This window comes from Ranitomeya variabilis, chromosome 2 (genome assembly GCF_051348905.1).
Source record: "Ranitomeya variabilis isolate aRanVar5 chromosome 2, aRanVar5.hap1, whole genome shotgun sequence".
Lineage (NCBI taxonomy): Eukaryota > Metazoa > Chordata > Amphibia > Anura > Dendrobatidae > Ranitomeya > Ranitomeya variabilis.
The window spans coordinates 388760199-388783945 of NC_135233.1; the positions used below are offsets into that span (position 1 = coordinate 388760199).

At 48.1% G+C, this 23747-nt stretch overlaps 1 protein-coding gene across 2 annotated transcripts; it reads left to right on the forward strand.

Annotated features, from left to right (window-relative positions):
- The first annotated feature begins 445 nt into the window (after positions 1 to 445).
- SH3BGRL (SH3 domain binding glutamate rich protein like) lies at positions 446 to 23389 on the forward strand. 2 transcript variants are annotated; one of them, XM_077286454.1, is made up of 5 exons: positions 533 to 697; positions 731 to 799; positions 17139 to 17324; positions 19075 to 19155; positions 20903 to 23389. In XM_077286454.1, the coding sequence occupies exons 2-5, from the start codon at positions 755 to 757 to the stop codon at positions 20933 to 20935; spliced, it is 345 nt and encodes a 114-aa protein (XP_077142569.1). In that variant the 5' UTR covers positions 533 to 697; positions 731 to 754; the 3' UTR covers positions 20936 to 23389. The 2 variants fall into 2 exon arrangements, with proteins under 2 accessions (XP_077142568.1, XP_077142569.1); XM_077286453.1 differs by having other exon boundaries at positions 446 to 799.
- Positions 23390 to 23747: the final 358 nt, after the last annotated feature.

A 23747-nucleotide genomic window follows, 5' to 3' on the forward strand; every position in this document is an offset into this window, starting at 1 on the left:
AAGACGTGAACTACCTTCTATTAGACCCTGATATTAGCGTGCTTTACCACACAATGTGTGGTCCTATATCTATTTCTATGTAGGTACATAGTGGGCTTCAAGAATGATTTTCTCTGGAGGGCCCAAGGTACTCCAGTCCGACGCTGGTAACAAACCCTCAGCTGTGGGATGTGTAGGACAGGAGGGGTCTGCACCTCCGGGGGACTGAGTTACCGGTCACCTGTCAGCAGGGTTAGGTCTCCTGTGATCAGAAGTGATCCTGTACCCTGACAGCGAGCAGAGATGTGGCAGAGGTCAGGGGCTGACGTCCCCGTGTGTTTCATGTGCGGATTTTTATCAATTGTATTTCATCAAGGAAAAAAGGAAAAACCCACAATACAGAACAAACGAGGCGCGTTACATCCGTATTGTCAGATACGAAGGGGGGAGAGTCCGGGGAGGGGCCAGCACAGAGGAGGTGTGCCCTGAAGGGGTTAACGCCATCACACCCGACCTCCCGGGCACTCAGGGGTTAGCGACGAGTAAAGAAAATCTTCCCGGAAATTTCCCAGAGTGAAGCAGAGTGTGCAGAGAAGCAGAGGAATAAAGCTGAGTGAAGAAAAAAGTGCAGAACCTCCCAGTGTGCAGAGCAGAGCCACACAGCACAGCCGCAGAGCACAGAGCAGAGCAGCAGAGCCACAGAGCAGAGCAGCAGAGCCACAGAGCAGCAGAGCCACAGAGCATCACACCGCACAGAGCCCGCAGAGCATCCAAGATGGTCATCAAGGTTTACATCGCAAGTTCTTCTGGATCTGTGTCGGTAAGAAATTGAGGGTCTGGAGGAGACTCCGCTCTGCACATTATTGGGGGCTGCTTTGTGGATATGTACAGTCTGATATTAGGGGGTCGGGTAGGTCTGATTGTTGGTGCAACCCGTGCAGTCACTCAGGGGCCCAAGATACAAGGGGCCACATCCCTCTCCGAGTCACCTTCTGTCACAGACACATAAAGGGGCAGAGGGTCCTAATACTGCACCGCTCTGTGGATATGTACAGTCTGGTATAAGGGGGGCTCCGCTCTGTAGATATGTACAGTCTGGTGTAAGGGGGGCTCCGCTCTGTAGATATGTACAGTCTGGTGTAAGGGGGGCTCCGCTCTGTAGATATGTACAGTCTGGTATTAGGGGGGACCCTCCTCTGTAGATATGTACAGTCTGGTATAAGGGGGGACCCTGCTCCGTAGATATGTACAGTCTGTGTAAGGGGGGCTCCACTCTGTAGATATGTACAGTCTGGTATAAGGGGGGACCCTGCTCTGTAGATATGTACAGTCTGGTATAAGGGGGGCTCCGCTCTGTAGATATGTACATTCTGGTATAAGGGGGGCACCGCTCTGTAGATATGTACAGTCTGGTATAAGGGGGGCTCCGCTCTGTAGATATGTACAGTCTGGTGTAAGGGGGGCTCCGCTCTGTAGATATGTACCGTCTGGTGTAAGGGGGGCTCCGCTCTGTAGATATGTACGTTCTGGTGTAAGGGGGGCTCCGCTCTGTAGATATGTACAGTCTGATATAAGGGGGGCCTTGCTCTGTAGATATGTACAGTCTGGTGTAAGGGGGGACCCTGCTCTGTAGATATGTACAGTCTGGTGTAAGGGGGGGCTCCGCTCTGTAGATATGTACAGTCTGGTGTAAGGGGGGCTCCGCTCTGTAGATATGTACAGTCTGGTATAAGGGGGGACCCTGCTCTGTAGATATGTACAGTCTGGTGTAAGGGGGGCTCCGCTCTGTAGATATGTACCGTCTGGTGTAAGGGGGGCTCCGCTCTGTAGATATGTACATTCTGGTGTAAGGGGGGCTCCGCTCTGTAGATATGTACAGTCTGATATAAGGGGGGCCCTGCTCTGTAGATATGTACAGTCTTGTATAAGGGGGGACCGTGCTCTGTAGATATGTACAGTCTGGTATTAGGGGGGACCCTGCTCTGTAGATATGTACAGTCTGGTATAAGGGGGGACCCTGCTCTGTAGATATGTACCGTCTGGTGTAAGGGGGGCTCCGCTCTGTAGATGTGTACATTCTGGTGTAAGGGGGGCTCCGCTCTGTAGATATGTACAGTCTGATGTAAGGGGGGCCCTGCTCTGTAGATATGTACAGTCTTGTATAAGGGGGGACCGTGCTCTGTAGATATGTACAGTCTTGTATAAGGGGGGACCGTGCTCTGTAGATATGTACAGTCTGGTATTAGGGGGGACCCTGCTCTGTAGATATGTACAGTCTGGTATAAGGGGGGACCCTGCTCTGTAGATATGTACAGTCTGGTATAAGGGGGGGACCCCGCTCTGTAGATATGTACAGTCTGGTATAAGGGGGGGACCCCGCTCTGTAGATATGTACAGTCTGGTATAAGGGGGGACCTCGCTCTGTAGATATGTACAGTCTGGTATAAGGGGGGACCCCGCTCTGTAGATATGTACAGTCTGGTATAAGGGGGGACCCCGCTCTGTAGATATGTACAGTCTGGTATAAGGGGGGGACCCCGCTCTGTAGATATGTACAGTCTGGTATAAGGGCGGACCCTGCTCTGTAGATATGTACAGTCTGGTATAAGGGGGGACCCCGCTCTGTAGATATGTACAGTCTGGTATAAGGGGGGGACCCCGCTCTGTAGATATGTACAGTCTGGTATAAGGGCGGACCCTGCTCTGTAGATATGTACAGTCTGGTATAAGGGGGGGACCCTGCTCTGTAGATGTGTACAGTCTGGTATAAGGAGGGACCCCGCTCTGTAGATGTGTACAGTCTGGTATAAGGGGGGACCCCGCTCTGTAGATGTGTACAGTCTGGTATAAGGGGGGACCCCGCTCTGTAGATGTGTACAGTCTGGTATAAGGGGGGACCCCGCTCTGTAGATGTGTACAGTCTGGTATAAGGGGGGACCCCACTCTGTAGATATGTACAGTCTGGAATAACAGGGGGTCTCTGTGGCTGCGGCCGGGGGAGGGGATTTTCGCTGCTGTGGGTCGGTTGCAGAATGTCAGCCAGGCTTTGTGTAGAATAGAGCAGACATTTCAGGCTTCCAGCTGCGGATGGTGAGTCATTAACTCTTTCTTTTACATTTTATAGTTTTTGGGGTTTTGCAACGTTCTGACGTTTGCACTTCTGGTTGTTTCCGGTGAATGGTGACATTCAAGGGTTGAGAACCCGTCCTGTCCTGGTCTTCCTCACTGAGCTGAGGGTTTGTCGCAGTGTATTAGTCTAGTAAGCAGGATAATTCTTTCTTGGCCTGGCAGTTTGTGACCTTTTTCCTGCACGGATGCATTGTAACAGTCTGGGGGATGTTTACATTTCAGAGGATCTAGACTGGATACCGCTCTGACAATCCCTCAGCTGTGCGAGGTTTGTCAGGCTCTGGATACAAGCATGGATTCACTGACAACAAGCAGAGATCTTGAAATGGCGGGAAATTGGACCACCAGGCATATTGACAGGGGTGGGACGTGCTGACTATGGACCACAGGAGCCTGTGCCCTTCTGACCTCCCACTTGTAAGAATACTTAGGGGCCACAGACTTGTCTTGTGAGGGGCCCCTGTGACCAGCGTGGCCCCTGTACTGTCCGCAGTGTCGGGTTTGGGTAAGCTCTGACCTTCTTTAGTGAATAATCTGGGAAGTCATAAAACCTCCTGATTCTGTGTTAATGAGTTTTATTATGGAGCAGTAAAGCGCCGCTGAGCCCTATAAAGTTCGGGCGATGTCATCTGCGCCCGCCTCGCCCTGTTAGGCTACGTTCACATTTGCGTTGTTGGGCGCAGCGTCGCCGATGCATGCGTCATGCGCCCCTATCTTTAACATGGGGGGCGCATGAACATGCGCCGGTATGCGTTGTCTAGCGTCTGACGCATGCCTCATTTGGGCGCAACAGTCCGGGCGCAGCCGACGCTACATGATGCAGTTTTTCTGCTGCCAAAATTCATGTAAACGTTGAACGTATGCGTCAAAAAACGCTGCGTTGTGTATGCGTTTTGCGTTGCATCGGCGACGCTGCGCCCAACAACGCAAATGTGAACGTAGCCCTAATCATCCATGACTCCAGAGACGTGACCGACCGCCATTGTCCTATCACCCCAATGTGCAGATTATACTGGCAGCCGGGGTGAGCTATAATGAGCCCACAATTATCAGTATTCTCCGCCGAGCATGGTATCTGCTTCTGGGAAAGCTGGGTCATTGCTCTGTACCAGAAATGATGCTGGCCATATTTGTTGTCACCCAGCGTTCCCAGAAACAGAATGTATTGAGTCGGACCCCTAACATCTGCCAAGAATTACAGACCCCTGACAGTCGCCCTCTGTGCGCCGCTGGGTATCAGTTTTCACATCTGCCAAGAAGCTGCATCCGGACTATCCGGAGCTCTGGACCTGGGAGCTCACAGTCTACATGTAGGGGGGGGGGGGGGGGGCGCTGGGGGCACAATAGGGTGAATGGAGTCTGAGGGGTGCAAAACCCAAGTGTGAAAGGAGGTGGAGGGGCAGAGAGGAGCGCAGAGGCCTGGAAGGGGAAGCTCCTGTTATACCGCAGACGGTAGACCACGGGTGTCTTTAAAGGGACCACTCCCCATCCAACCCCCAGAATATAACATTGCAGGGGCTGCAGCCAGCAACAAATGATGTAAATGTCTCTACAAATGTGTGTTTAAATGGAGACGTCAGGGAGGTTTTTACACTTCCTGTCAGTCATCACATTACTGAAATCTACAGTCAGTCTGCCAAAATGGCTGATAACAGGGAACAGTATTATTATTATTATTATTATTTTATTTCTATAGCACCATTGATTCCATGGTGTTGTACATGAGAAGGGGTTACATCAAAATACAGATATCTCTTGCAGTAAACATGACTAACAATGACAGACTGATACAGAGGGGAGAGGACCCTGCCCTTGCGGGCTTACATTCTACAGGATTATGGGGAAGGAGACAGTAGGTCGGGGGTTGCAGTAGCTCCGATGGTGTTGAGGTGGCCGTGTGGTCATTACAGGCTGTAGGCTTCTTTGAAGAGATGGGTTTTCAGGTTCCGTTTGAAGGATCCAAATGTGGTGGAAAACCGGACGTGTTGGGGCACAGAATTCCAGAGGATGGGGGATATTCGGGAGAAGTCTTGGAGGCGATCGGGTGAGGAGCGAATAAGTGTGGAGGAGAGAAGGAGGTCTTGGGAGGACCGGAGGTTATGTGAGGGAAAATATCGGGAGATTAGTTCAGAAATATACAGAGGAGAAAGGTTATGAATGGCTTTGTAGATCAGTGTAAGGGTATGTGTCCACGTTCAGGATTGCATCAGGATTTGGTCAGGATTTTCCATCAGTTTTTGTAAGCCAAAACCAGGACTGGAACAATTAGAGGAAAAGTATAACAGAAACATATGCTCCACTTCTGCATTTATCACCCACTCCTGGTTTTGGCTACAAATACTGATGAAAAAGCCTGACCAAATCCTGATGCAATCCTGAACGTGGACACATACCCTTAGTAGTTTAAACTGGATACGCTGGGAAATTGGGAGCCATTGAAGGGATTTGCAAAGAGGGGAAGCAGGAGTGTAGCGAGGAGAGAGAGATTAGCTGGGCAGCAGAGTTAAAGGGAACCTATCACCCCGTTTTTTAAAGATTAGATAAAAATAGTGTGAAATAGGGGCAGAGCTGGGCTTTACATTAGTGCCTCTTTGGTGCCTTTACACCCCCGTTAGGCTGCCGAAATACCTTAGTGAAGTGTCCGTTTTGACCTGTCACTCAAGCTGGTCAGGTCGGATGGGCGTGGTCACAGCGCTGTTTGTCCCCCAGGATCCTGCTCATCATTACGTTGGTGGCGTAGTGGTGTGCGCATGTCCAGCAGATGAATCCACTGCCCAGGAGATGAATAGCGGCGCGGTCTTCGCTATTCAGCCGTTTACCGGTGGGCGCGGCCATCTTTCCTGTGGCCGCGCCTGCGCAGATGGAGCGCTCTGCTGCCAGGGGCTTCAGGAAAATGGCCGCGGGATTCCGCGCGTGCGCAGATGGAACAACCACACCGCAGAGTTGTCAGAAGAGCTGTAGAATCACATGTCCCAGGGACCAAAGCACCAGAGATGCTGAAGTTCTGAAACTTTGTAACAAACTCGATGTTCTGATTTCTTACCATTTTAACATCTGTTTTCTGGGAGTGAAAAGAAACTCTCTTGACATCTGGAGGCTGAAAATATGTACAGTTGTAATAGTTCTCACAGCTGAGAGTTTGTTACAATTGTATCCAGTCTGAGGAATCCTCTGAGAGGTACAGTGCCTGGCGAAAGTATTCGGCTCCCTGGAACGTTTCAACCTTTTCCCACATATCATGCTTCAAACATAAAGATACCAAATGTAAATTTTTGGTAAAGAATCAACAACAAGTTGAGCACAATTGTGAAGTTGAACGAAATTTATTGGTTATTTTAAATTTTTGTGGAAATTCAAAAACCGAATACTTTCGCAAGGCACTGTAAATACCCAGAACTACAGACTGTAGCTTTACTTAAAATGATACATTGTAAGATTCTATGATTGCAGAAAGAACTATGCGCTTCTTGTTTAGGTTGGATACATTTGTTACAAACCCTCAGCTCTGAGACTTACGATGTGAAAGAAAGAGCAGAACTTTCTTTCGTCGTAAATGTCTCGCTGTGGCGGTCGAAATCGTAGTATGTGACGGCGGTCATACGAGCTCGTAATGCGACTACGTGGGTTGGGCTTCCGCATACCTGTCTCCTGATTGGGCGTGACGTTTTAGCACGCCCATGCTGGTAATACGTCACGCTCGGAGTCGTAGGACTATGGCGGTGTGAAGGGTAGCGTACGATTGCGACGCGTGACGTTCACATCGCAACTACGTCAGAAAAAGCGTTAACATCGTAGAGTGTGACCGCTGGCTACGAGCTCGTACTGCGATGTCGAATATGACGCAAATGCGTCGTAATCGTAGCAGAATCGACCAGTGTGAAGGGGCCCTTATTAGGTCAGAACAGGTTCTCAGCCTCTGGATGTAAACAAATGTTTTCATTCTGTGATGGAAAGCAGAGGTCTTGAAAATGGTTGGACTTGGAAACTCAAAGTCGGTTTAAAAGTTGTGCAACCTTTCAATCTGCTCAAACTTCGTCGCCTGAGGCCGAGGAGCTGGTTACTGGGAGGATGTGACGGAGGACGCGCTGCTGTCACAAGACGCACTTAAAGGGAAACTCTAGTAAAAATAAAATGAATCTGCCTCCCATCAACGACCTCCCCTCCTGGTTACCATCAGTTTTCTAAACTGGATCAGGAGGAAATCTTGATTTACAATTTACTTTTCAGGAACTAATATTCTATTTACTAATAAAAGGCGATAATGTAAATAAAATGTATCCACTAATGACCATCTAATAGCCATGGACCTCACTACCTGGGAAGCAGTTTCTCCTTTTTGCTCTTCTGAGTTGATTGTTCATGTGTATGGGGAAGTCAGGAGAGATCTATTATGTATATAGCCGGCTAAATAGGGTTGTCCACATTTTTTTTATTTATTGTTTTTTTTTATATATACTTAAATCCTTGCAATTATCACATTTGCAGTTGGGTTTCATTACAAATTTTGCACAGTTTGGCTATTACTTAGAAATAGACAAATAAGAATTACAAACTCCCGGTCAGAGCGAGCTCACTGACGGAGTCTCATCAATATTACAGACTTGGGAAATCTTTTTAGGTCTTTTTATCTGTGACCGCCCCTGTACATTGGAACGTTACAATACACATATCGGGGCCGATTCATTAAAACTTTTATGCCAAATTCTTGAGGAGTGATGGCATTTGTTACAACACAAATCTTACTCCAGTAGGGACTGGAGTAGGATTTGTGAGGAGGCGCACATGACTTGTCCGGTGCTCCGGATTCATCGAGGTGTACGCAGCACATCTCATCGTTAATGCCGCTCTTGATGAATGGGACCATTGTGTTTTACCCCTTTAAGTGCAGTCGTCTGAGCCCTGATTTTGCTCAGTTTGGCCTTCACAAGAACAGAACTTTGCTTCTTGGTGGCTGCAGCTTCTTTCTTCTCTGGAGATACATTCCTGCAGCTTCAGACTGAGGAGCAGAACATATATGGAAGGAATGAGACTGAGGAGTATGACAAACTGTGCCCAGGAGCGGGGGAAATAACAGGGAGGGAGTGGGTGAGCGATGAGGGAATAGTCATTCTTTACAGCATACTTGTGAAAATCTGTCCTGACCTGAAACTTCTAACAGCTGAGGATTTGTTACAGTGTAGCAGGATAGACTGAAAAAAAAAATCCCAAATATTACATTCATGTCTGAGGGTAACAAAATAATGATGGAAGGAAGAGGTCAGAGAGTAAGGATGTCCTGTAGGAGGGGATGGGGCACTGCTGTACTGTTCCATGTGGAGCCGCAGGTTGTCAGTTGTCAGCCTGCACCAGTCAGTCTTCTGTCAGGTTGTGTTAGTTACTGGATTCAGCCATGTCTTATTTCTATCTGCTCCTGGGAAGAAAATATTATGGCTGCAATTTCCGCTCTCACATTATTATTATTATTATTATTATTATTTATATAGCACCATTAATTCCATGGTGCTGTACATGAGAAAGGGGTTACATACAGAGTTATAGATATCGTTTACAGTGACAGACTGGTACAGAGGGGAGAGGACCCTATCCTTGCGGACTTACATTCTATGGGATAGTGGGGAAGAGACAGAAGGTAGGGGCGAGGTGGCGGTGGTGAGGCGATGGAGAGGCGGCGGCGGCGGCTCTGGCGATGGCGAGGCGGCAGAATGGTTATTGCAGGCTGTAGGCTTTCTTGAAGAGATGGGTTTTCAGGTTCCATCTGAAGGAGCCGAGGGTGGTGGATAGTCGGACGTGTTGAGGCATGGAATTCCAGAGGATGGGGGATATTCGGGAGAAATCTTGGAGGCGGTTGTGTGAGGAACGAATAAGTGTGGAGGAGAGTAGGAGGTCTTGGGAGGATCGAAGATTACGTGAGGGAAGATATTGGGAGATTAGTTCAGAAGTATAGGGAGGGGACAGGTTGTGGATGGCTTTGTAGATCAGTGTTAGTAGTTTGAACTGGATTCGTTGGGGAATTGGGAGCCAGTGGAGGGATTTGCAGAGGGGAGAAGCAGGGGAGTAGCGAGGAGAGAGGTGGATTAGCCGGGCAGCAGAGTTGAGGACAGACTGGAGTGGTGCAAGAGAGTTAGCTGGGAGGCCACAGAGGAGGGTGTTGCAGTAGTCGAGGCGGGAGATGATGAGGGCATGTACAAGAGTTTTGGTAGATTGTGGGCTGAGGAAGGGACAGATTCTGGCAATATTTTTGAGTTGGAGGCGACAGGAGGTGGCTAGAGTTTGGACGTGAGGTTTGAAGGACAGGGCAGAGTCGAGAGTTACCCCGAGGCAGCGGATTTCAGGTGCGGGAGAGGGAGTGATGCCGTGTACCATAATAGATAGGTCAGGTAGGGGGGATACGTGAGATGGGGGAAAGATGATGAGTTCGGTTTTGTCTACATTGAGTTTTAGGGCTCATTTCCACTTGCGAGGAAAACGGACGAGTGCAATCCGATAAAAAATCGGATTGCACTCGGACCAATGTTATTCAATAGGTGTCTTTTCATTTGCGATTTTTTTTTTTTTTTTTTTTTTTTTTTCCTCAGCCGAACTCGGACTGAGAAAAAAATCGCAGCATGCTGCGAGTCTCGGACGAGACTCGCCAATGCAAGTCAATGGGTGCGAGAAAAAAACCGCATGGAATACGGACCATCCGTATTCCGTCCGTTTTTTACGGATACATTACCATTCTGTGGCCTAGAACACTGTAAATGGCCCTGTAAATGACTGTATAAAAATAGTTGCAGAGAAAAAAAACGGATTACATATGGATGTCATACGGATGTAAAACGGATGGTGCGATTAAAAATCGCATTGCACTCGCATAACACTCGCATGACAATCGCATACTCTACATCCGTTTTTTCGGTCCAGATTACGGACCGTTTTTTCTCTTGCAAGTGGAAATGAGCCCTTAGGAAGCGAGAGGTGAAGAAGGAGGATATGGCTGACAGACACTTCGGGATTCTGGACAGCAGGGAGGTGACATCTGGGCCAGAGAGGTAGATCTGAGTGTCGTCTGCATACAGGTGGTACTGGAAGCCATGGGACTTTGAGTTGTCCTAGGCCAAGGGTATAGATGGAAAAAAGTAGGGGCCCTAGGACAGAGCCTTGAGGGACTCCAACAGAGAGGGTGGGATGAGGAGGTAGTGTGGGAGTGGGAAACGCCAAATGTGCGGTCGGAAAGGTATGAGGCAATCCAGGACAGGGCGAGGTCTTTGATGCCAAGGGAAGAAAGAATCTGTAGCAGTAGGCAGTGATCGACTGTGTGGAAAGCAGAGGACAGGTCAAGAAGGAGGAGGATGGAGAACTGTCTGTTAGCTTTGGCTGTGACTAAGTCATTGGTAATTTTTGTCAGGGCAGTTTCGGTGGAGTGGTGGGGGCGGAAGCCAGATTGGAGGTTGTCAAGGAGAGAGTTAGATGAGAGGTGGGAGGAAAGTTGACCATGGACATGCTGCTCAAGGAGTTTTGAAGCAAACGGGAGCAGTGATATGGGGCGATAGCTGGGCATAGCAGTTGGGTCAAGGTTAGTTTTTTGAGGATGGGTGTCATGGTGGCATGTTTGAAGGCAGAGGGGAAGGTCCCAGAAGAGAGCGATAGGTTGAAGAGATGGGTTAGGGCTGGAATGAGCGTGTTAGTGAGGTTGGGGAGCAGGTGGGAGGGGATGGGGTCAACTGCACAGGTGGTGAGGTGTGATTTGGAAAAGAGGCGAGTAAGCTCTCCTTCAGTGATGTTGGAGAGGGAGGTTATTAGGGAATGGCAGAGGTCTGGTATATGGAATGTTTGGGGTGGTGGACAAGTAAAGGTTTGCCTTGTTTGGTCGATCTTGTTTTTGAAGTAGGTGGCAAAGTCCTTGGAAGAGATGAGGGGGGTTGGAGGTGGCAGTGGTGGGCGGAGGAGGGAGGTAAATGTGCTGAATAGTTGTTTTGGGTTGTAGGATAGTGAAGATACAAGGTTAGTGAAATAGGTCTGTTTAGCAGAGGTGAGGGCTAATTTGAAGTCAAATGTAGCTTGTTTGAAAGCAGTGAAGTCGTCTGGCAGGCGTGTTTTCTTCCAGCGCCGCTCCGTGACCCTGGATGCTTGTCGAAGTTTTTCATCAGTGGTCACCCAGCTTTTCCAGGTGTCTGAATCACAGGCGCCCTCCTTATGTGGGATTCTCACAGGACGGAGGAGCTCCCATCCTAATTATTGTAGTAGATAAACCTGGTCATGTGATCATTATGAAGAATGACGTCACCTGCTGTGACCTGTGATGTCATCTGAGGTTTATGTTGATAGAACGAGGTGTCAGCAGCGGGGTCCAAACTTCCGGTCAATTTCTTTTATATTTCAGGAAATTATTATTTTACTAATGAGTAATATCTGTATATTTACAGCTATTGTTCCCTGTTTTCTGCCATTTTACCACTATTGTTCTTAACATTCACAAATGTTGCAGCTAAACTTTCACCTAGGAAAAAGACTAATTTCACCACCCTTATCCTACAGAGGCTCCTGGGTGACACCCTGGTGCTGTGCGCCCAGGATGAGTCTGTACATGGCCCACGTGACTCCGTCTACACGTATGAGGGAGTGTCTGCGCAGCGTTCGTGGCGGCTCCACACAGATTGTGGCAGCTGAGTCACCAACCTGCAGATTCATGACGCGCCTGACACTGTCTGCCAGCAAAAACTCATCTCTTATTAATAATGCAAATTAACGAGCGCAGATCTCCATAGAGAGAAGGAAACCATTACGGCATTGTGGACACAGCGCAGTACAACTTCCCTGTATAAAGGTGCACGGCACAGTATCTGTATTATTCACTGTACTGTATGTATACACAGAGCCGTATCTGTATTAGTCTGTATATATACTGCATGGTATCTTCATTATTCTGTGTACTGTATGTACAGTACAGACCAAAAGTTTGGACACATCTTCTCATTTTAAGATTTTTCTGTATTTGCATGACTATGAAAGTCACACTGAAGGCATCAAAACTATGAATTAACACGTGAAATTATATACTTAACAAAAAAGTGTGAAATACCTGAAATAGTCTTATATTCTAGGTTCTTCAAAGTAGCCACCTTTTGCTTTTTTGACTGCTTTGCACACTCTTGGCATTCTCTTGATGAGCTTCTAGAGGTAGTCACTGGGAATGGTTTTCACTTCACAGGTGTGCCCTGTCAGGTTTAATAAGTGGGATTTCTTGCCTTATAAATGGGGTTGGGACCATCAGTTGTGTTGAGCAGAAGTCTGGTGGATACACAGCGGATAGTCCTACTGAATAGACTTAGAATTTGTATTATGGCAAGAAAAAAGCAGCTAAGTAAAGAAAAATGAGTGGCCATCATTACTTTAAGAAATGAAGGTCAGTCAGTCCGAAAAATTGGGAAAACTTTGAAAGTGTCCCCAAGTGCAGTTGCAAAAACCATCAAGCGCTACAAAGAAACTGGCTCACATGAGGACCGCCCCAGGAAAGGAAGACCAAGAGTCACCTCTGCTTCTGAGGATAAGTTTATCCGAGTCACCAGCCTCAGATATCGCAGGTTAACAGCAGCTCAGAGTAGAGACCAGGTCAATGCCACACAGAGTTCTAGCAGCAGACACATCTCTACAACAACTGTTAAGAGAAGACTTTGTGCAGCAGACCTTCATGGTAAAATAGCTGCTAGGAAACCACTGCTAAGGACAGGCAACAAGCAGAAGAGACTTGTTTGGGCTAAAGAACACAAGGAATGGACATTAGACCAGTGGATATCTGTGCTTTGGTCTGATGAGTCTAAATTTGAGATCTTTGGTTCCAACCACCGTGTCTTTGTGAGACGCAGATAAGGTGAACGGATGGACTCTACATGCCTGGTTCCCACCGTGAAGCATGGAGGAGGAGGTGTGATGGTGTGGGGGTGCTTTGCTGGTGACACTGTTGGGGATTTATTCAAAATTGAAGGCATACTGAACCAGCATGGCTACCACAGCATCTTACAGCGGCATGCTATTCCATCCGGTTTGCGTTTAGTTCGACCATCATTTATTTTTCAACAGGACAATGACCCCAAACACACCTCCAGGCTGTGTAAGGGCTATTTGACCAAGAAGGAGTGTGATGGGGTGCTACGCCAGATGACCTGGCCTCCACAGTCACCAGACCTGAACCCAATCGAGATGGTTTGGGGTGAGCTGGACCGCAGAGTGAAGGCAAAAGGGCTAACAAGTGCTAAGCATCTCTGGGAACTCCTTCAAGATTGTTGGAAGACCATTTCCGGTGACTACCTCTTGAAGCTCATCAAGAGAATGCCAAGAGTGTGCAAAGCAGTCATCAAAGCAAAAGGTGGCTACTTTTAGGAACCTAGAATATAAGACATAGTTTCAGTTGTTTCACACTTTTTTTTGTTAAGTATATAATTCCACATGTGTTATTCATAGTTTTGATGCCTTCAGTGTGAATGTACAATTTTCATAGTCATGAAAATACAGAAAAATCTTTAAATGAGAAGGTGTGTCCAAACTTTTGGTCTGTACTGTATACACTGGACAGTATTTGTATTATTCTGTATATATACTGCATGGTATCTACATTATTCAGTGTGCTGTATGTATACACGGCACAGTATCTGTATTATTCAGTGTGCTGTATGTATACACGGCACAGTATCTGTATTATTCAGTGTGCTGTATGTATACACGGCACAGTATCTGTATTATTCAGTGTGCTGTATGTATACACGGCACAGTATCTGTATTATTCAGTGTGCTGTATGTATACACTGCACAGTATCTGTATTATTCAGTGTGCTGTATGTATACACTGCACAGTACCTGTATTATTCAGTGTGCTGTATGTATACACTGCACAGTATCTGTATTATTCAGTGTGCTGTATGTATACACGGCACAGTATCTGTATTATTCAGTGTGCTGTATGTATACACGGCACAGTATCTGTATTATTCAGTGTGCTGTATGTATACACGGCACAGTATCTGTATTATTCAGTGTGCTGTATGTATACACTGCACAGTACCTGTATTATTCAGTGTGCTTTATGTATACACTGCACAGTATCTGTATTATTCACTGTGCTGTATGTATACACTGCACAGTATCTGTATTATTATGTATATATACTGCATGGTATCTACATTATTCTGTGTACTGTCTATATACCCTGGACAGTATCTGTATTATTCAGTGTACTGTCTATATCCATGGCACAGTATCTGTATTATTCTGTATATATACACTGCACGTTATCTACATTATTCTGTGCAATATATATATCACATTGTACAGTACCACTCCTCCTGTTCTGTATATATACACTGCACAGTACCACTCCTCCTGTATATATACACACTGCACAGTACCACTCCTCCTGTATATATACACTGTACAGTACCACTCCTCCTGTCCTGTATATATACACTGCACAGTGCCACTCCTCCTGTCCTGTATATATACACTGCACAGAACCACTCCTCCTGTATATATACACTGTACAGTACCACTCCTCCTGTCCTGTATATATACACTGCACAGTGCCACTCCTCCTCCTGTGTAAATATACACTGCACAGTACCACTCCTCCTCTCCTGTATATATACACTGCACAGTCCTCCTCGTCCTGTCCTGTATATATACACTGCACAGTACCACTCCTGCTGTAGATACACTGCACAGTACCACTCCTCCTGTCCTGTATATATACACTGCACAGTACCACTCCTCCTGTCCTGTGTATATATACACTGCACAGTACCACTCCTCCTGTCCTGTGTATATATACACTGCACAGTACCACTCCTCCTGTCCTGTGTATATATACACTGCACAGAACCACTCCTCCTGTCCTGTATATATACACTGCACAGTACCACTCCTCCTGTCCTGTATATATACACTGCACAGTACCACTCCTCCTGTCCTGTATATATACACTACACAGTACCACTCCTCTCCTGTATATATACACTGCACAGTATCACTCCTCCTGTCCTGTATATATACACTGCACAGTTCCACTCCTCCTGTCCTGTATATATACACTGCACAGTACCACTTCTCCTGTCCTGTATATATACACTGCACAGTACCACTCCTGTCCTGTATATATACACTGCACAGTACCACTTCTCCTGTCCTGTATATATACACTGCACAGTACCACTCCTCCTGTCCTGTATATATACACTGCACAGAACCACTCCTCCTGTATATATACACTGCACAGTATCACTCCTCCTGTCCTGTATATATACACTGCACAGTTCCACTCCTCCTGTCCTGTATATATACACTGCACAGTACCACTCCTGCTGTAGATACACTGCACAGTCCTCCTCCTCCTCTCTGTTGTGTCTCCTTATTAGGAGGTTGTGCGCCTTGAGCCTCAGTCATTGTGAGGAAGGAGGAGGAGGGGAATCCTGTCCGTGTAAGGGACGTGCGCCGGGTACAAGGACTCGCCGTCTCAGGGAGGTTTTTTTTTCAGCATAACTGCACAAATTACAGCTCTGGCAAAAATGAGGAGACCACTGCACAGTTTTATAAAAATCCGCTTCTCTCCATGTCTGACAGCCATTCCATTCCAGTGTCAGTGAAATTCCAACGAGAGTACACCTCATTCTATGTAATGTGCTTCTGATTAGTGATCACCTGAACCAAATCTTATTTAACAAAGGAAAGTATAAATAACCCTGCTTTTGTGTTCACAATCCTCCTGCAATAGGACAAGCTGGATGATAAAACAAGTGCTAGGAATAGCCCAAAAGTAATAGGAATGAAAAAAATAACTTGGAACTAAGCCAGAGGAGATGAAAAGAAAAGTCTTGGGTGAGGAAAAGAAGGGCGCAGTTCTGGCTTTATTAGCAGAGGGACACAGTGAGCGTCATGTTGCCTCCATCCTTAACATTTCTAAGACCTCAGTCCATTACAACAAGGTCAAGCAGCAGACATTGGGGACAACAAAGCTACAGACCGGCAGAGGGCGAAAATGACTCTCCACTGACCGGGATGGCAGTCACTGATATTTGAATGTCAGTCAGCAACCGCTGGATGACATCAAGTGACCTACAAAAGGAATGGCAGCTGGGGTGAAGTGCACGGCAAGAACAGTTCGTAACAGGCAATGTTCCCCAACTCTGAGGACTGTTTTTTTCCAGCAGGACAATGCGCCATGCCACACAGCTAGGCCAATCAAGGTGTGGATGAAGGACCATCACATCACATCCCTGTCATGGCCGCCCAATCTCCAGACCTGAACCCCATAGAAAACCTCTGGAATGTAATCAAGAGGAAGATGGATAGTCACAAGCCATCACACAAAGAAGAACTGCTGACATTATTGTACCAGGAGTGGCATAAGGTCACCCAGGAGCAGTGTGAAAGACTGGTGGAAAGCTGTGAATAAAAATCATGGTTATTCCACAAAATATTGATTCCTGAACTCTTCCTGAGTTAAAACATTAGTATTGTTGTTTCTAAATGATTATGAACTTGTTTTGTTTTATTTTGCATTATTTGAGGTCTGCAAGCAATGCATTTTTTATGTTATTTTGACCATTTCTCATTTTCAGAAAATAAATACAAAATATAATGCTTGGAACGTCGGAGACATGTCAGTAGTTTATAGAATAAAAGAACAATTTACATTTTACTCAAAAATATACCTATAAAGAGGAAAATCAGACAAACTGAACATTTTGCAGTGGTCGGGTCCATCCTGTGACCACCCCCTCTCCGTGACATATAATGTATGCTGGGACATTCTTGGGGGGCTTTGGGTTAATAATGTGTGTAATGGGGCCAACACAACAACGGAGGTGCCCAGCCGACACAACAGAGGGGCCCGGCATCCAGCCGACACAACAATGGAGGGGTCTGGCCGGCACAACAATGGAGGGGCCGTTGCTCGCCCAGTACTAGTAGTGCTTCTGTATTCCGGCCCCCCTCACGCCTCCGTTCCACGTCGTCCCCTTCTTTGCACCTCATTCCTCTTTATCTCTGGTTTTTGCTCTCAGATTAAGAAGCAGCAGCAGACGGTACTCGGCCTCCTCGACGCCATGAAGATTGAGTACGAGGAGAAGGACATCGCAGCCAACGAGGAAAACCGGAAATGGATGAGGGCGAACGTCCCGGAGAACTGCAAACCCGAGAGCGGCATCCCCCTGCCCCCTCAGATCTTCAATGAGGACCGGTACCTGGGGGTAAGACCTCTGCGCACATGTAGTGATCCCCCTCCCTGGAGCCAGCACCCTCCGAGCACAGAACATGGTGCCCCAATCTGCAGATCTATATCAGCAGCACAGGCAGGTGGAATACAGCTGATGGGTTGTTACAATGTATCAGTTTAGACTGGATACATTGTAGCAAACCCTCAGCTGCAAGACTAATTAGATTGGGAAACGATTGTTTTAATTCAGACAGCAAGCAGAAATCTTGAAAAATAAGACGAGATACTGTGTGCCGGACTATCGGATCCACAGTATAGAGGTTTCCACTCTGGGTCTGATGGTTCTCGCGTTCCTGCTGGTTCGGTGGGATCCCCGGATTAACCCCGACTGCCCTGCTCTGTGTAATGTTATTATTCCCCCTGCGATCAGATAAATCTTACATTCTTATACCTGTCACCAGAGCGCCGCGCCCGGGACAGTTCGGCCGCTGCCAGGACCGTGCCAACGCCCCGAGTCCACACACTGACCGCCAGACCTCGTGCCCACAGCGATGGGGGAGATCTCGGACCCTGACTTCCAATAGTCTGGCACACTCTAGCCGTCACTGCCGGGGGCTTTTAACTTTAACCGAAGCTTCATCTTTATATATAATGAAAAGTTTTGTAACTTTTTAGGCTACTTTCACACTAGCGTTAACTGCAATACGTCGCAAATGCGTCGTTTTGCCGAAAATACGCATCCAGCAAAAGTTCTTGCTGGATACGTTTTTTCGTCATAGACTAACATTAGCGACGCATTTGCGACGCATTGCCAAACGTTGCGTCCGTTTTGCGACGCTTGGGCGTGTGGTAGCGGACCGTCGGGAGAAAAAAACGTTACATGTAATGTTTTTTGCTCCCGACGGTCCGCTTTTTCCGACCGCGCATGCGCGGCCGGAACTCCGCCCCCACCTCCCCGCACTTCCCCGCACCTCACAATGGGGCAGCGGATGCGTGGGAAAAATGCATCCGCTGCCCCCATTGTGCGGCGGAGACCACGCTAGCGTCGGGAACGTCGGCCCGACGCACAGCGACGGGTTGTTCCCGACGCTAGTGTGAAAGTAGCCTAAGACTTTCGGTTTTAATACCTGAATGTTTTCTAAATCTCTGCTTGTTGTCAAAGAATCAAAACGCCAAGAGATCTAATACTTTTCACAGCTGAGTGTTTGTAACAGTTGTATCTAGTTGACAGCATCTTCTGTGAGGCAAACTGACCGCCAACGTTACCTGATACATTGTAACAAAGTACCAGAACAGAAGAGATTTGTGCTGCTGGAGTTTTCAGGCCACGGATGATTGTTTACACTGATACAATGTAACAAACAACCAGCTCTGAAGTTTTCAGATAGGAAAAAGGAGACATTTGTGCTGACGCCGTTATTGCTGGATTTTCACCCGGGCAAAGATTCCTCTCCGTTGTTGCCCTGGACCAAGCTCTGTGTCCGGGAGGCGTCGCGGTGCCGTCCCTGGGGCCTCGTCCCCACTTCCACCATCTGCAGCCCTGGGCTCCTGGATTCTCTACACTGATACATTGATTCAAACCCTCAGCTGTAAATGTATTCGGTCTGTACAGACTGTGGGCGAAACCGAGAAGACTCCGCTATCTGACAGCAAACAGAGATCTTAAAAATCATAAGAAAGTAGAACATAAAGTCAATTAGAAAGTTCAGAGCTTTTTGATGCAGATTTACTGAACGTCTCTGGATCCGTCGGCGCCGTTCACTTGTCGCATTTCTCGCCCGCAGGATTACGAAGCTTTTTTCAATGCCAGAGAGGATAATGAGCTGTACACGTTCCTGGGCCTGACGCCCCCACCGGGATCAAAGGTAACGGCGGCGATCACGTGGAAGGGGAAGGGCAGGTGATTGCTGAATTCCCCCCCCCCCTCCCCCACTGATCCACGGTCAAGGCCAAGTATTTCTGTAGTCTCTTCCTTATAGGAAATTTAACTCCATAACATCCGGAGCCGCCCCAGTCACTCACTCATAGGGGAGGGGGGTAATTAAGTATGAGACCCCCGCACCCACAGAGATCACGTGAGACCCCCGCACCCACAGAGATCACGTGTGAGACCCCCGCACCCACAGAGATCACGTGTGAGACCCCCGCACCCACAGAGATCACGTGTGAGACCCCCGCACCCACAGAGATCACGTATGAGACCCCCGCACCCACAGAGATCACGTGTGAGACCCCCGCACCCACAGAGATCACGTATGAGACCCCCGCACCCACAGAGATCACGTATGAGACCCCGCACCCACAGAGATCACGTATGAGACCCCGCACCCACAGAGATCACGTATGAGACCCCGCACCCACAGAGATTACGTATGAGACCCCGCACCCACAGAGATCACGTATGAGACCCCGCACCCACAGAGATCACGTATGAGACCCCGCACCCACAGAGATCACGTATGAGACCCCGCACCCACAGAGATCACGTATGAGACCCCGCACCCACAGAGATCACGTATGAGACCCCGCACCCACAGAGATCACGTATGAGACCCCGCACCCACAGAGATCACGTATGAGACCCCGCACCCACAGAGATCACGTATGAGACCCCGCACCCACAGAGATCACGTATGAGACCCCGCACCCACAGAGATCACGTATGAGACCCCGCACCCACAGAGATCACGTATGAGACCCCGCACCCACAGAGATCACGTATGAGACCCCGCACCCACAGAGATCACGTATGAGACCCCGCACCCTCAGCGGTCACGTATGAGATCCCGCACCCACAGGGATCACGTATGAGACCCCGCACCCACAGAGATCACGTATGAGACCCCGCACCCTCAGCGGTCACGTATGAGATCCGTACCCACAGGGATCACGTGTGAGATCCCCGAACCCACAGCGGTTACGTGTGAGATCCCCGAACCCACAGCGGTCACGTGTGAGATCCCGTACCCACAGGGATCACGTGTGAGATCCCCGAACCCACAGCGGTTACGTGTGAGATCCCCGAACCCACAGCGGTTACGTGTGAGATCCCCGAACCCACAGCGGTTACGTGTGAGATCCCCGAACCCACAGCGGTTACGTGTGAGATCCCCGAACCCACAGCGGTTACGTGTGAGATCCCCGAACCCACAGCGGTTACGTGTGAGATCCCCGAACCCACAGCGGTTACGTGTGAGATCCCCGAACTCACAGCGGTTACGTGTGAGATCCCCGAACTCACAGCGGTTACGTGTGAGATCCCCCGCACCCACAGCGGTCACATGAGATCCCCCGCACCCACAGCGGTCACGTATGAGAATCCTGAACCCACAGCGGTTACGTGTGAGAATCCTGAACCCACAGCGGTCACATGAGATCCCTAAACCCTCAGCGGTCACGTGTGAGACCCCCGCACCCACAGCGGTTACATGAGATCCCTGAACCCTCAGCGGTCACGTGTGAGACCCCCGCACCCACAGCGGTTACATGAGATCCCTGAACCCTCAGCGGTCACGTGTGAGACCCCCGCACCTACAGTGGTCAGCTCCTTGGTCCTATATGCTGGGTGCCCCCTGACATCTTGATCTCATGCCGTTTTCTCTCCGTCTGCAGGAAGCCGAGGCTTTGGCCCAGCAGAACGCGTGAAGCTGCTTTTTCTTCGCACCGGACCAGAACTTTCTGAGCTTTTCAGGGGTCTCAGATGCTTCATTCCTAAACTCTTACCTCCCCTCCATGCAGCACTGATACGCTGACCGCCCCACCCCCACCCGTGTCCCACGACCGCCAGTGCCAACACTCTCAGATGCCAACGACGACCGATGAAAACCTGGAAGAAGGAAGAATTAATGTTGGACGTTCATCTTACAGTTCCCTCAGCGCCATCAGTCGGGGCGACGGTGCTGCAGGCGCCATAATGGTCCAAAATTATTTGGTACAAGCCCCTCTCCTCCATGGGACCACCCCCTATTTACCCTTTAAGATAGGTGCCTTTAATTTGTCAGAAGACACACCGAATGAGCTCTAGTGTCTTAGCACAAGGTTTCATTAAAGAGACAGTACCCCACAATGAGGTCAGAGACGCTTCCACTGGGGAGATGGGACCAGAGCAGGGACTCCGTAAGCTCTCGGGGGTCTCCTATTTCAATATTTGAAATGCACAAGAACGCCGCTTCCCTGGGAAGACAACAAAAAGTTTGTGCGCTCCTATTTTCTCCAGGCTGCATTGGCTGCTTCGACTTCTTTATGGGTGACTGTCCCTTTAAATCTGCAGACCATCGGGTCACGTACAAGGAGCTGCGACAATCGGCCAGCCCTTCTCATCATAAAGCCGCCATTGCACCAAATCCTCCAATTACAGTTGTTTTCCAGCAGAAACTTCCCAGGTGTCCGGGGCCCAAAGTTACATCTATGTGACCGCAACGCTGGTGGCCGCTCACCGTGATCGGGGAATTGATGTTACAGATTTATATGGTGCCAAGAACCCCAACCACAATTATTAGTGACAAAATGTGTCAAGTGCCCTGATACAAAGAGCTGACACTCTACCGAATGCCGGGGACGGCTGGGGGAGGGGAACAGGCAATGCTGCATCTCCAATGGCCTCTATACTGGGGCTGCACGGCGACTTTGGCCGCGACACGGCTGCAGAGATCGCTCTATGTGGAAGTGAACCCACCAGAAAGTTACAAAACATCCAAACGGTTCCATCTCTGTGGGCCTTCTCGTGGTTGCAGAACATTGCCACCCATTCATGTTCATGAGGACATAATGTGGCAGCTGCACAGATCAATGTCTGCACAACCAATGTCGCGGAAAAGTTGCCGTGCAGCCTCAGCTTATTTTATTACAGGTTGTAGATTAGTCATAAAAGGAAAACAAACATTTCATATAATAGATGGGAGTATAGAAAATAATGTATAATAATAATAGCGCCATCTGGTGTTAGTATGGAAAATTATCCTGTGCAATGACAGCGCCATCTGGTGGTAGTATGGAAAATAATGTATAATAGCGCCATCTGGTGGTAATATGGAAAATTTTCCTATAGCACCATCTGGTGGCAGTACGGGATATTATGTATAATAACAGCGCCATCTGGTGACAGTATGGAAAATCATCTTGTATAATAACAGCACCAAATGGTGGTAGTATGGAGAGCCATAATTTTGCACAATAGCGACATTATGGTCATGTGAAGAATCATCATTCTTTATAATAGCGCCATCTAGTGGTTGTATGATTAATCATGTATGATAGCGCTGTCAGTTGGTAGTATTAAGCATCATTATTTTTTATAAAAGTGTCATCTGGTGGTAATATCGGGACCCACAATTATCTATAATAACCGCACCAACTAGTGAATGTATGCGGAACCATCATTATGTATAGTAAAATCATGGTAATATGAGGAACAATTAATATGTATAGCATTGCCATCTGGTGGTAGTACGGGGAAATCCTATATAGTATCGCCATCTAGTGGTAGTACGAAGGAAGGGTCATTCTGTAAAATAGCGCCATCTAGTGACTTTATAGAAAATCATCCCTTTGTAACAACATCGCCATCTGGTAATGCAGGGAGTCTGTATACTGCACCATCTGGTGGTAATATGCAGTACTGCCAGTAAAATCAGTTTACATTGTAAAGCCTCAGTCGCCCTCATGCCTCTTCCCCGATTGCCAGTAGAATTGTCACATACAGATGATCCTTATCCTCATGGCTCAGGGGAACTCCGCAGGACGCCCGGAAGGCAGACACCGATTAACTGCTGCACCTCTTACTTACGTAGTGTCGATTTAGTTGGCGCAGAATAATATTATAAATGTCTAATAATCCGTAACGATCGTGATCCCCGAGATTCTGCAGCCTGCGGCTTTCCTGCTGACTTGTACTGCAACACCCAGCATGCCCTGACATCCGCCGCAGGCAGAATGATTGACATTCCTGATCCACAGATGCTCTGCAGCCGGCCGCCATCTTCCTGCGGTTCGCACTTTTCTCTGTAATCGCGGTTTCCATTTTTCTTTTAATAAGTCTTAAAGTGTTCTTGATTTTGCAAAATTTTCAGTAAAAAAGAAACGAATAAACTTTTTTCTGCATCTCGAGTCTTCTGTAACTTTTTCTGCAATTCCAGATGATGAAATAACTGACAAGTAGATGATTTCACAAGACGAGCGATTGGATCTCACAATCTAGATTCCCTATATACAGTACACTGCTAACCACTGAGCAACCGTGCTGCCAGATATACAGTACAGTGCTGACCACTGAGCCACCGTGCTGCCCTGTGTACAGTGCTGACCACTGAGCCACCGTGCTGCCCTGTGTACAGTGCTGACCACTGAGCCACCGTGCTGCCCTATGTACAGTGCTGACACTGAGCCACCGTGATGCCCTATACACAGTACAGTGCTGACCCGAGTCACCGTCCTGCCCTATATACAGTGCTAACCACTG